This window comes from Onthophagus taurus, chromosome 7, assembly GCF_036711975.1.
Source record: "Onthophagus taurus isolate NC chromosome 7, IU_Otau_3.0, whole genome shotgun sequence".
Classification (NCBI taxonomy): domain Eukaryota; kingdom Metazoa; phylum Arthropoda; class Insecta; order Coleoptera; family Scarabaeidae; genus Onthophagus; species Onthophagus taurus.
The window spans coordinates 39,968,049-39,982,596 of NC_091972.1; the positions used below are offsets into that span (position 1 = coordinate 39,968,049).

Sequence of the window (14,548 nt, forward strand, 5' to 3'; positions counted from 1 at the left end):
TATTTAGATTAATTGTTTATTAGTCACATATTGTTTTTCTTTCCATTGATAATCATGTTTTTATTTCAATCAAATTCTATTTTAATTTAATAATAAAAAAAAACCATAAGAAATAAATTAAATTATTAATTTAATTAAATTACTTTAATGGCGACATCTATTATGGATTCGTAAAATTACAAGAAGAAATCTGTAAAAATGTTATTAAAAAAATAATTTCCACGAATTTAACTTAATTTATCATAATTAAACAATATTTTTTAAATTGTACTAATAAGTATACTCAAATAAAACAATTTACTTTATTAATCATCTAAGAACAAAATCATCTCGGAAAATATTCGTAAATAATCGCAAAGATTATTGCAAAATTCTCGCAAAATCTACGAATAAATCTTTCCAAACATTGTGAAAACACCGATGACAAACCCTCTCATTGTGACAACGAATGGTGTAACCATGAATGACTTACACTTAATAAATTTGTGAATTAAACCTCGGGTATGAATGAGAATTTTAAATTTCCCGCGTCGTAAGGAAGCGCGCGACCGGTTCGTTTCGGCACGGTTTCGGCACGGGATTGGTCGACCATTACGTCACGATCGGTCGGTTCTATTTTTAGGGAAGCGCACGCGTAACGTATTTTAAATCCGCCATTTTTAGGGTCTCGTTCTTCGGTTTTGTTATTGTGCGGCCCCGTTTTCGTTTGGTCAAAATTTTATCGAACAGAAACCTCCGAGGAAGACGCATGAGGCAACCGTCGCCAGACGGTTCATCACTACGATACGAATCGAACGCGAATTAGTAAGGATCGTGGTTGTTTCGCGCGCTGTCAAAATTGTAGGTAAACAGGAGCAATAGTGACACCGTTTTAATTTCACCTTTTTCTACCCCCCGTTATTTCGCCACCGTTTGATTCGCAGACATGTGGAAACCTTAGCTCCACTTTTCTTTTTGGAACGATGAAGCTACGGTAGAGGCGACATTTGGACAGGAATTACTGGGATCAGAATGGGAGCGTTTCTAGACAAGCCAAAGACGGAGAAGTTTCTCGAGCAGGGTACGAATTTATTCATAAAGAAAGTGTTGTACTTAACTAAGGGTTGATTGTTTAGGTGAAGGAAATGGACTCCGGTACGGTGTGGCCAGCATGCAAGGTTGGCGTTTGGAAATGGAAGATGCCCACATGGCGCGTACAAACCTGGGTAATGCGTTAAAGGATTGGTCGTATTTCGCGGTGTTTGACGGGCACGCGGGGGCTAAAGTGTCGGCTCATTGCTCGGAGCACCTTCTCGACACGATAATGGCAACGGAGGAATTCCAGGAGGACGTAATGAAAGGAATCCACAACGGTTTTCTAAACCTGGACAACAACATGCGTCTCCTCCCCGAGGTGTCTTCCGGGGAGGACAAAAGCGGCTCGACGGCCGTTTGCGCGTTTATTTCTCCGCGACTCGTCTACGTGGCGAACTGCGGCGATTCCCGAGCGATTCTGTGTCAGTCGGGAGGGCCTGTGTTCACGACGCAGGACCACAAGCCCAGTTTGCCGACGGAAAAGGAACGAATAGTGAAGGCGGGCGGGTCCGTGATGATTCAGCGGGTGAACGGGAGCCTGGCCGTGAGCCGCGCGCTCGGCGACTACGAGTACAAGAATTTGGAGGGTCGCGGTCCGTGCGAGCAGCTGGTGTCGCCCGAGCCGGAGATTTTCGTCAGGGACAGGGAGGAGTCGTCGGACGAGTTTCTCGTTTTGGCGTGCGACGGTATTTGGGATGTAATGAGTAACGAGGACTTGTGTGCGTACATCCGGTCGCGATTAAAAATTACTAGTGACCTGCGGGAAGTTACCAGTCAAGTAATTGACACCTGTTTGTATAAGGTAACGATACGGCGGATTGCGTTTCCTTCAAATTTATGCCGTCAATTTATAGGATTTCAATTTGGTTTTAGGGTAGCCGTGATAATATGAGTATTATATTAGTTGTTTTCCCTGGAGCGCCTACCGTTTCGGAAGAGGCTGTTCGCGCGGAAACTGAGTTGGATTTAACACTTGAAAGAAAAGTTAAAGGTATTTTATAATCTACCAATGCCGCAATCTATTCATACATTTCTTTTTTTAATAGAAATAATTGAACAGAATGAAGACATCCATTTCGGCAGTGTGCTGACGAAAATATTAGCTTTAAATATTGAAGGTTTACCACCAGGAGGAGGTCTGGCATCCAAGTATGTATTTTTTTTAAGTCATTATTTACTTATAAGAAGTTTATTAGAAATTAAGTCTAGTTTGCAGATCTTTAGTAACAGCTATTAGGGAAATGTTGATAATTCAGTAAAGTTTCTAAATAAAATGCTGCATAATCAGATCAAGATCCTAATTGATGTCTGTCTTCCTCAAACCAATCCCTGTTTTATCTTCAAAATGTAGCATTACTTCTAAGTCCTGTTCAACTCTTCTTAAATTAAATTCTGGTCTCTATAGTTTGGTTGATAAGCTCCATCTACTACAAAAAGGTGTTGGCTATATCCTTATTTCATATTGATGATAAATAGAGCTCGGATTTTTATGCAGTCAAATTATAGGAAATATGCGCTTAAATGTGCAAGCTTTTTATTCAAAATATGCAAAAAATATGCAAAAATATGTGAAAATATGCAAACATATACATATCTTATAGTTGAAGGGTCCAGGGGAAAAACGTGATAAGTCACAAATGCGTAATTTCATAAGAGACCTATTTTAAAGTTACCAGACTTTTTCTAGGCCGATGGGAAGTAATTCTTCAATTTTGCTATGGTAATTAATATTCGAATTTATTTTTTATTGATTCTGTGAACATGATAATTCTTAAATGTTTGCGTTCTACGCGTAAATAAAGTCAAACTAGAGTAACAAATAGAATTGCAATGCAAGAAAACGGTAAGTCCCACACTTATCATCTTTTTGCTCTTTACCAAAGAAGAGTTAATGGAAAAAAATTTAATATTTGAGGATAGATCAATGCAATAATAAACACAGATGCTTATAAAACAAAAAAAATATAACTACATTATTTAAAGTATCAAAATCAATTTTATTAACGAAATCTGTAACAAATAAATGTTCTTATTTATGTGGTAAAGAATAAAAATATTCGGCAGCTTTATCGCCACAAAACCTTTTGAGGAACTGTAAATTTTGATATTTTTCGGCCGAGATTGGAAGGAGACCTGAGAAACAATAATATTTTTTAATAATATAGAATAGAAATTTCTAAGTTATAGTTAATTTAAACATACGATCGTATAAATGCTGTGGTAATGAGAATTCGTTTGGACGTAGTTGTTGAGATGGTTTAGAACGTTTCCTTTTAGAAGTTTTCCGTGATTCACTGAACCAAGGACCATTATAGGCAGTTTTGTACCGTATAACATTAGAATCTTCCTGGTTAATATCTATAATTCTGACGGGTCTTGATTTAAACGGTATTTTTTTTTTATAAAGAGTGTCCAAGTAAAGGAGGTCCAGGCGGTCCAGCTTCGAAAGAAATTTTGCTGAACTGGAATTACATGAATATCCGTGCATTTTTAAATACTTCCAGCCATTCATCGGGATGTTCCACCCTAATCTTTTGATTCACAAGAGCCATGTTCTTATCACACTCTAGGTATGAGTGTCCCCTTATGGGAAATGTCATTTTCAATGATGTCAATTTGCGTGCTTCGTGTACTACGTGATGTAAAAAACGAAACATTGTCACATTTTTGTTTTGGCCACCACAAGAGTCACAAAATATCTCAAGTTCTTTCACTTTAGTGTCTAAAATGTTATATATGAAGTGGTGAAATAAGGAGCAAACATCATAGCTACCTTTTTTACCCACACTTTCTGGGTAGACGTAAAACACGCTTTCACCAGTTGACAATATATGGATATTGAAAGCAAATACAGAAAGTTGGGGACTGGCAAATTTTTACCAAAATCTAGCAGATTGCTTCTCTAGTTTCAGATTTCTTACACGACTTCCTAGAATTTCACTTTTTTCTATAAAAGGTATCCGTTTCATTGCTTATTTGTGATAGTAAACTCTTCTTTCTTGCTGCAAACTCATCACAGTTGCTACACGTATCGGTACGTGGGTAACCAAACGCTATGTTGAAGTCAGTATTGAAGATTGTTCTATATGTTTCATAAGAAATCTTCAGTTCGCCATGAATTTCTTTAAACATCAAAAACAACTTTTTGATGTTTAATTCTTCAGGCAGATATGTCTTAGTGGAATCGTGCAAACTGTAGTGACTAGATCTTCCTTTCAGAGATTTCATATGAGCATGAACAGCACTCTTCACCTCTTCAGAAATTTTGTTGGGGCGATTTTTGTGTTTGCCTCTTATCCTTTGGTACTGTTCCGTAATTTTTTAACGATGCTAGTATATCGACTTTTGATCTCCCTATACCATGCAGAGCCATAAATGCTACCTTACAGACAACTTTTTCTTCCACATTTTCATCCATGACTACGCGGACTTTATAATAGTAACTAGCTTCCCGAAATAACACTTCTGCTTCCGGTTTTCTGTTCCTTCTTCGCCGAATTGGCAATATAGATATTAATCCTGCCAAATGTAAATTTTGTTCGTCATTTGACTTTAATTTATTGAAATGATTAATAATTTTTTCTTTCCTTTTTTTAGATAATAGTTGTTCAAAACATTTTTTCTTGCATGTGCAGGCTCTTCCTGTTTCATGGGTTTGTAACCGCAATTTCTTACCGACCTCAGTAATTCTTCCAAATATTTTTCTTTTCTTTGTCTTCAACTCTTTACATCCACCGCTATCATCTTCACTTAAACCTACAGATGGAGTTTCAGACATTTTCAGATATTATACAACACAAAAACCACAGAACTACTATATTGTTACTAACAATGTGTTGATTACGTCGTCAAGGCGAAAAAGAACACGTTTTGTTGCAACAATAATATTAACAATAATAGTTATTTAGGGCTTAATGCCGCGATACACATTATATTTTTTCTGCAATTATTACAATTTTATTAAAGTATTTAAACCGTTTTGAATTACGTTTACCGGCTGTCACTGTCAACTAAAAATTTAATAAATGACAAGTAATACCAACCTAAATATTGTTGTCATTGTATATTTTTTATTCGTTTAAATCTTTGATTATATATAATATGGATTGAGCTAACTGAATATATCTACTAACAAAAATGTGGCTCAAGGTGAATAGACGCAGATGGAAAGCGATAATGTGAAAGTGTAACAAAGATAGACATAAAACGGTACTAAACAGACGGGCGCATGCGCACAAAAGTGTCAAACCTGACGTTTATCGTTTTGTTGTGTCACAGCCAGTCACACCGTTATGTTTAAAAATGTATTGTTTCGTGTGCAAAGTTCGCGATAATACAGTTTCACATCACCTGTAAGTATTATAAATGTTACTTCTAATTGATAGTTTTTTATCTTATAAATTAACGCACGCCCATTATATGTCAGTACGCTTCTATGTCTATCTCGGTTCGATCACCTTGCGCAAGCTATCTCTCTCGTTGGCTCAATCCATATTATATATAATCAAAGGTTTAAATGGACTAAATAAAGTCTGCTAACATATCTTGGGATACTATTAACCACAAAGAATTATGTTTTTTTTGGACTTAACGGTTTTTTATACTGTTTTAGATGGACTTACCATGTTTTTCCCCTGTACATCTAAACTTATTTTGTGAATATCTCAAGACTAAATATGTTTTCATCTAAAACTCATTGATCATCTTGTAGGTCGTAATTTTTACTACAAGATTCAATCATTTAGATCAATTAATGAAATATTGGACTTATCACGTTTTTCCCCTGAACCCTTCAGTTGTTATCAATCTATTTCTATCACATTTTTGTATATGTTTTGCACTTTTCACATGTTGTTCTATTTATTTTCTTCCTCTCACACGTTATCTTAAAAAAGAATAATTAAAAAGTTAGCCATAGATACTCTAACAGATGAAAATGTAATTCAGAGACTATAAAACAGATTCCTATTTTTCATTGTCGATTGTCTAGATACATATGTAAAAACATATTCCAAGAAGATGGGACATCAAATTTAATATAGTTTTATTTAGTTTTAATTTAACAGTTTTCCATTTTTTTTTAACTCCTAGTGTAAAAGTCTGTGAGAAATACAATTTCGCAACAAACCATTGGCAACTCCTCTGAAAACTCTAATTTTTAACTTAAATCTTTGGCTAAAACGCTACGACATAATTAAAAAAAAAATACTTACAACTTTGGCACAAGTTTTACAAAATAATTCCTCATTATTTAAATTTAGTTCGGGATAACTTTTTATCCACTGGGACACAAGACACGATATCACTTTAGGCATTGTTGTTATAGATTGGTAGATTAATGTTCACTCACACTGAACACACAGCCATTGTAACTATGGTTGGGGATTTCCTTAAACTTAAACTCAACAGCGCTAGGGATTCCCCGCATGTTTCTGTAAATCGTTGCAAACTAAAAGGTATGTTCGCATATTTAAAAATGACGCAGTCATTATATTTATTTTATTAAGCAACAAGAAACAAATCTATCGTCTTGCACAATTGCCATTGTTATGTCATTTACGGCATCTTGAGTTGGCAAATTTCATTTGTATGAAATCTGTTTTCGCTAGTGTGAAATCATATTTCATAAGTGTGAAATCATACTGTAAAAGGTATAGTAAAATGACAAAATATGCGAAAATATACAGTAACAGGTCAATTTATGCAACAATCAAAGAAATTGTAAAAATATGCAAAATATGCAATTTTTTTATTGTACCATCTGTACCATTTTGCATAAAATCCGAGCCCTAATGATAAATAACAAACATTTTTAATTTATTTTATAAAAGATATCATTTCCAAAACAATAAGTTTAATTTTAACTGCAGCAACATTAATAAGAATTAAAAAAAAAAGGATATAGAAGACGCCACGAGAGCTGGCAGTAAATCATCGTTTTCCGCTCTTAGAAATGCCATATGTAGTTCTCAAACCGCTAGAGAGTAATGTGTGTTAGAAAGAGATAGCATTAGTTTAATATGTCTGCTGTACAATTCAAATGGCCACGTCGACAAAGTACGTCTGTTCTTGTAAGGGATGTAACTCTATAATTATAACCTCAAATCGAAACGTCTTGTGAGCGTTGTCACGAGTCATGAATATGTTAGTGTTTTCACAAGCCGAAAATGTTTTCTTTGAAAGGAAAATCATTAAATAATATCTTTGACAATGTTTGACATACAACCTCCATTGCTAACATAACCTACATTTAAATGTATGTGGTCTATATCTTGATTCATACCATTTTTAAGCGATCTGTCACTGCCAGCTCTCGTGGTTTCTACTATAGCAAGGAACCTCTGCTAGCATTAATACATACATGTCTGATATCACCATCCTAAATTACGCCAAACTGTATGCAGTACATTTCAAGTCGTAACGACATAAATAAGATGGCAACACACACTCTCTGGAACACGATTAAAATCGAATATTCTGATGTAATGTATCATTGTGTTGCTTTAAATACAAAAAATTGCAAAAAATAATATTGAAATATTCCATGCGCAAATTCTTACATTACATAGATTACATATCGGGTAAGCGGACCAACCAACCTTGCACCGCGACCCTAAGGATCTATTAGGTTATCAAATTTCACCGTGCAGTCCAATGCTCTTAACGAACATTAATACCTTGCTCCGTGAAAAGTCATCCAGATCGTTTGGGGAGATAAACTGCTATCCAAAAATCGAGAATCTGATACAATTAATAGCAGGGCAGTGGCATAAAACATGCTCAACCGTCTCCTCGTTCTCCGCACATAGTTGGCATTCAACATCGTCCGGTAGACCTAACAAGTTGAGGTGTGTTTTTAATCAGCTGTGCCCAGTGAAGACATCCATTAGAACTTTAATGCTGCTACGAGCAAGTCCTAAAAAACTCCCGGGTTTGATAGTGGCGACCTTAATAAACACCTTAGCATGTCTCATTCCAGGAGAACTGGTTCACAGTTCACAACCCAACCCAACCCGAAGTCTCTCTGCTGGTTCTGGCCTCACAAACGCTTTAGCGCTGCCCTCTCGTGCTAGCTCATTTGCCGCTTCATTGCCACCAACCCCAGAGTGACCTGGGACCCAGATCAGAGAAACTCTGTTATCACAACTCAGTGTGTTTAATGTTCTCTTACAGTCATTAACTAGAGGCGACACCGTTTTCACGGCTTGCAGCGCCTGGAGAGTGCCTTGTTCGTATTCTTCACCCTTCTCTCAAGAAGGATTTCAGCACCTATGTCAATAGCAAATACTTCCGCCTGGAATACAGTACAGTATGTACCAAGGCTGTAAGCTTACTTAATCCGAGGTGTTATCCCTTCCTGTGTTTTTGATCATCTGTGAATATACAAATATCTGCCTGAACCTGAGAATTTTCATTTTCAATCCAGCTCTGCCGCTCAGGTAGTACAATCTCGTATCGAGTATTAATCACTGATAGTTATCCCGCCAAATCTGATGGCATTGATAGCACAGTATCAGTACTTAAAATCTTCTGCGGCCCATTGGTAGGACACGTCGGAATAGTTTTGAACATGTTGCTTAAATCTGTAAATAGTAGTTCTAGCCACTTTCTCTATACATGGTGTCCATTATGTATGGAATATAGTATATATCTCGGTAAATGTTTGACTTTATAAAAAAACATTTTATACAAAAGTTGTTCAATATTTTATTTGCCATAATAAGACTGCATTCAATTGTTTTTAATTCAGAAAACATGGCACAATGGCAATGTACCCTTTCCTTAGGCTCATTTGATAGAGATTACTTTTCTCTTTACAGTGACGTAAAATTTTTGTACCCTTTTACATCAGAAAATTAAAAAAAAAATATATAAAAATAGTTTATTAATAAAAATTAATCAATAACATTAACCTAGATATTCGAAAACGTCAAGTACTCCGAATTATTACCGTAAATTAAATTTTTTTAAGTCATAAGTTTAAACAAAACTTGTAAAATGTATCACTTTTGAACGGTATTTACTACATTCCCTAACAATATACTGATTTCAGTGCAATTGTACCGATTAAGAATTTTGTACTGAATTGCTACTTTCACGTACCTTATTCCTGAAATCGTACTGAATTCAGTACAATGCCGTTTCGGTACATTGCCATTTAAAAACCTACAAGTGTTATTCGTTGCTCATTTGTTTTCTGAAATAAAAACAATTGAATGCTGACTTATTATGGCAAATAAAATATTAAACAACTTTTGTATAAAATGTTTTTGATAAAGTTGATATCTACCAAGATATATGCTATATGCCATACATAATGGGCACCTGTATGTAAAGGCGATAGGCCAAGCAGACCATCCATTGCCAGAGTTGGCGTTGAATTCGTAAAAGTTTACTGATAACTGAAGTTTATCGGACTTTCCTATACCAAGCTGCTGCTCCGTATGTGATCATAGGTCTAACCACAGTCACATAGAGCCAGTACAGTGATTGTCTTTTGCGGATTTATCGAGAGATTATCTCCCTTATACCAAGGGCAAATGGTATCTAGGGTCACCTGGAGGACTTTGGATATCCTCGACGAACAGGTTCCTTCGACTATAACGACAATGTCATCACCATACGCTTGTATTTCTACACCAACGGCCTCGACTATCGCAATCAACTCATCAACCGCACAAAACCAAGATTTCTTTATCCTGGATACTCTACCAATCAAGTTGTGTAAAGCCAATTCTGCTGATTCCCGTTTGATAAGCGCACTAGTGGTGCCAGTACGGATATACCGTTCCAGAACTATTTCAAGGGTTTTCAACAAAAATGACGTCAAGCTGGTGGGTTGAAAGGCATTAGGAGTGGGGACCCACCGGCCCGTTTTAGGTATATATAAGATACCCTTACCTTAGTCGATTCTGCCAGTACATATTTCCAGGCGACGCTCGCTCTGAAAATTTTTACCAAAATAGGCAACATACTCCAATCCGTATTTAAGGGGCATTTTGCCATGCAGGAATAGCCCACTGTGACATTATTAGGCCCCATGATCAAACTGAGGCTTTGCTGGAGTCCCATTCACCTAATGAAATATTCTTAATCTTTATTCTCTGTTCTCATAATGCTGGGATTTTTCAGTTTCTATTTTGGTTAATCCAAGTAGAAGAAATAAAGCCAACTTTCTAATTGCAGGAAGCTTATTTATATGCTTATAAATTATTTTGCATATACAATGTACAGTGTGTTAATTAATTATCATACCTGACGTCATCATTGTAAGTATGCAACCAATATCACACAATTGGTATTGCAATACGCAAATCGCGTATACTACATATACTTACTGTGATATTGGTTGCATATTTACAATGATAACGTCGGGTACGATAATTAATTAACACACTGTATATGTTGTATATGCAAACATTTTTATCTTTTAAATAAGTTGACCGCCATAGCAGATCCAGTGTCTGCTTTACATCGACTTACAAATGATTCAGTATACACACTGCTGTGCATATTTAACTATAAAATATGACATGGTGTTTGCTATGGTGCCTGTTAGCAACTTTTTCTTATTTACGACAAAAACGTGTTTTTTGGAAATAAATAAAATAACCTTCTTGAATTAATCAATTTTTCTATAACCTCAGTATGAATATAGGTCTATTGTTGATCTGCTTTACCGTAAACCCTGTTGTTCTTCATTGATTCCTATGTGTGCGATTTCATTAAGTATTATCTTTGTTATTAGTTTTAATATTAAACTCCAGCGGTTTATTCGCCGATAATTGCTGAAATCAGATTTTTTCCCTTTAAATATGGGTGTCTTCACACTTTGTGGAATTTTTCTTGCGAATAAGTATCTTGCTGTACAGAATGTGCAATTGATCAAATGGTGTATTTCCTCCATACTAATAATAATGATGGCAAATACTGCATAAAGTGTTGCATTATGATAGCTATTTTAGCTTAACCTTCTGCGCTATAAAGCATACGAATGTGTACGTGATTAAATATTATTAATTTTCTTAACTTTTGAATTTTACTTTTAATGTTAATTAATAAATTTTTGTTTTTTATTTTCAGGAAATCGTTAATAGAACAAATATATAAAAAAATTTGTCCCGAATTAGCAGATACAGTAAGTGTAGATTGCGAATGGAACTACTAATCCGAAAGATGATTTAATTCTCTTTGTTGCGACAGTGTCGACATATATATTTTTTATAATTAGACAACATTGCTATTATTTGCGGGAGAATCCCTAATTCTAATTACAATAAAAAAAAATTCGCTAAATGTTTCTTAAACGTTTTTTACTGCTCTCAACCTCAATAATTACACTTAAAAAAAGGAAATAGCAATTTTGTATAATTGTAACTTGTGAACTATTATGTACCGTTGCAATTTTTTTTAATTATTGGTCAATAAAATTTTCTCATACGTTTGTACTTTTTGGATTTCCACATTTTCGCTCTGTTATTATTGTATTAGTTGTTTCACTTTTTTTTTGTTGTTCATAGGTCGAACTGTACATATTGTTCATTAATTTTAATTACTTCACTTGAAACATTAAACTTAAAAAATAACAAAAAAAACTAAGCAAATTTAGTTAAAAGGAAACATTGTGTACTTCACAACGAAAATATTTGAAGCTTGGATGTTGGCTAGAATTATCATTTTTTATTATGTAGGAATTGTATATAGCTAGTTTTCTTATGTAAAGTGAATGTTAGCCAAGTTTCAAATATGATTCGTTCGTTTTTTTACCGCACAATAAGTCTTACTGAGCGAAATAAAAAAAAGATATGTGCATGAATTTTTTCAAATGCTTTAAAAGAAAGATCGAAAATGATTGACTACAATTATTTGAGTTATTTCAAATCAATAATGAAAAGTTTATTAAGAAATGTTAAGAGGATATAAAGATAATGATGAAATTCTTTGCTTTGCTGGTTTCGCTTATACATGTCATCTTCAGGAAAATATTTAAGCATATTTTATTGTTTTTTATTTTCAGTTAGTTTTTTGTAACACGAATTTATTGCTTCAGATCCATTCGATTCAGTCGATTTAATAAATCTAGGTTGATAGACATAGAATCTGCACTTGCAATATGACATGCTGAGCGTTTTAAATACTGAACATCAAATTGTTTACATAAGTATTTAAAAGTCTTTTTCTTGTTCTTTGTCTCATTGGCCCAATTCGTTTTAACGTTTTAGAGAGCTGTGCTTGTTTATGTATTTGAGACAATGCAAGTATTTTAAATACTTAGAATCGTGTATTTTTACTAAACTTTAATTAATAAGCAGAATTAGATCCAAAGATAAATTTATAACAGTGCAAAGAAACTAACATAATTTAATTCTAGCGGATAGAAATAAAAAAAATGTAATTATTTCAACAGTTATCCTTTGTTCTACACCATAAGATATTTTTTTATAGATTTCATCCATTTTTGGAAGTTTTATTTTGCCTAATCTCGCATCTTTTGATACACAATGCCATATTAATAAGAAATTGATTGGTCAACCACAGCGTTTTCTTCATCTAAAATTATCAATAAATAAAAAATATATATCTTTATTTTCGCTCCAATCGAGTCTCTGACAGATTAGGAAATAGGGGTTTTTGGTATTTCATCTTGTTCGTCAACATGTATATAAACATCTCAAACATCGCGTATAATTATGGATTTTAAGATCTGGAAATTCTTTAATACCCTCGTCGGTTTCGATTTTGAATTCTATGTCTTCATTGGATGAAGAAGTAATTTGATCTTATTGTATTTAAGCTAAATAGTCCACAATATGTCAACATATTAGAAATATCGACTATTGATATGTTAATGGTAAAAATCCATTAATCCATTAACTTCTATGGTTAGAAATTCTGAATTTTGAATAAATGAATTTTTTTACATAACCATAATGAAAGAAAAGTTTCAGATAACATCTAATGGTTTTTCAAGGAGTGGAATAATATGAAACCGTCTGTTCCCATAATCTATAAACAAGTCAGAACTAGATACCACGCGTCAGAAGTGTGAGCCAGCTTCCTATAAACTACTATTTAATGCCTATACAGATCCTCGATATGAAATAATACAATAACTATGCCTACATCATCGTCCCAAATATGAGTCGTTAATCTGTTAAAGAAAATCATGGCTCAAATATAAGCCGGTTGTTATCGAACGTATCTTTCTTTTCATGTCTGTTGGATGCTGATTTAAAAAAAGTTGGATGCAAAAAGTGGCCATTTTGGCGTTTATGTCTGCTAAATAGATAAATTGCTCCAAATACTTTTTAATTTGTATAGCGCTGTTTAATTACTCCGAATGACTTCCCATTCATTCTATTTCAAGAGTCAATAGATGAAATTAAGTAGTGCTGAGAGATATATTACTTAAGTTTAATATATATATATATACTTATATATATATATATACTTATATATATATATATATATATATAAGTATATATATATATATATATATATATATATATAAGTATATATATATATATATATATATATATATATAAGTATATATATATATATATATATATATATATATATATATACTTATATATATATATATACTTATATATATATATATATATACTTATATATATATATATACTTATATATATATATACTTATATATATATATATATATACTTATATATATATATATATATATATATATATATATAAATAAACTCCTGAAGAAGACACATATTTACGAAACCAGTAATGAATGATAAAATGGACCAAAAAAATAAATGTTTGTGCCAATCATTTTCGATCAAATAAATTAACACATTTTTAAATTTTTACCGCTTTACTACACATTTTACATTTAATACTATATAAAAGAGTGCAGCAGAATTTATTATGTACATAACTTATTTTTTTATGTTGGTTAATTAAAATTCCTTATTAAAAAATGTTTAATGCATTTTAAATTAAAATAAAAATGAGACGAATTTTAATTAACTAAAAAAAATAATTTGTTACAATAAAACAATTATTAATTTTTACAGAATGATCATAACGATAAAGACGATGCCATTTAAAAATTAGAAAGAAAAAAAAAGGTTAGCATATTATATTTTCATTTCATTTATTTTTTTTTTTTTTCATAAAAAACTTTTCCTAAAAAACATTTTTTTAGATCAACAACGCGGTCTGGTCTGGTCTACAACTCGGCTAAATAAGAATATGTTTTTCTTTTTTGCTATCAAAGATGGTAAAACAGAAATTTAATACAAAAGAAAATAATTAACTCATTGTTTTTAAAAACACTGTTTTTTTGCAAATAAAATTTTCGGAAATTTAATTTTTAAATTTTCTTTTTTAGTTTCTTTTCCATGTACTAATTAATAATAATAATAATAAACAACCATGATCCCACAATAAAAATTAGAATCATGCAAATTTATTAATTCACTCAAAAAATAAATTACAAAAT

The 14,548-nt window shown here is 33.0% G+C and overlaps 1 protein-coding gene and 1 long non-coding RNA gene across 4 annotated transcripts; one reads left to right on the forward strand and one right to left on the reverse strand.

The window, feature by feature from the left end:
• Positions 1-626: 626 nt before the first annotated feature.
• LOC111420394 (protein phosphatase alphabet) lies at positions 627-14,416 on the forward strand. 3 transcript variants are annotated; one of them, XM_023053371.2, is made up of 8 exons: positions 627-844; positions 924-1,060; positions 1,116-1,876; positions 1,948-2,065; positions 2,121-2,223; positions 11,158-11,212; positions 14,121-14,171; positions 14,250-14,416. In XM_023053371.2, the coding sequence occupies exons 2-7, from the start codon at positions 1,012-1,014 to the stop codon at positions 14,151-14,153; spliced, it is 1,119 nt and encodes a 372-aa protein (XP_022909139.1). In that variant the 5' UTR covers positions 627-844; positions 924-1,011; the 3' UTR covers positions 14,154-14,171; positions 14,250-14,416. The 3 variants fall into 3 exon arrangements, with proteins under 3 accessions (XP_022909139.1, XP_071054185.1, XP_022909138.1); XM_071198084.1 differs by having other exon boundaries at positions 627-840; positions 14,121-14,174; positions 14,252-14,416; XM_023053370.2 differs by having other exon boundaries at positions 627-840.
• Positions 3,048-3,316, reverse strand: LOC139430790 (uncharacterized). The gene is made up of 2 exons (XR_011641158.1): positions 3,277-3,316; positions 3,048-3,207 (listed from the first exon to the last, which is right to left on the reverse strand). It is a non-coding gene; the product is annotated as an uncharacterized lncRNA (long non-coding RNA).
• Positions 14,417-14,548: the final 132 nt, after the last annotated feature.

Bases quoted from the DNA above. Each gene is read 5' to 3' on its own strand.
- LOC111420394 (XM_023053371.2), top strand. From the start codon at position 1,012: ATGGGAGCGTTTCTAGACAAGCCAAAGACGGAGAAGTTTCTCGAGCAG. The intron at 1,061-1,115 runs GTACGAATTTAT...TTGATTGTTTAG, and splicing joins GGAGAAGTTTCTCGAGCAGG to GTGAAGGAAATGGACTCCGG. The intron at 2,224-11,157 runs GTATGTATTTTT...TTTTATTTTCAG, and splicing joins GGAGGAGGTCTGGCATCCAA to GAAATCGTTAATAGAACAAA.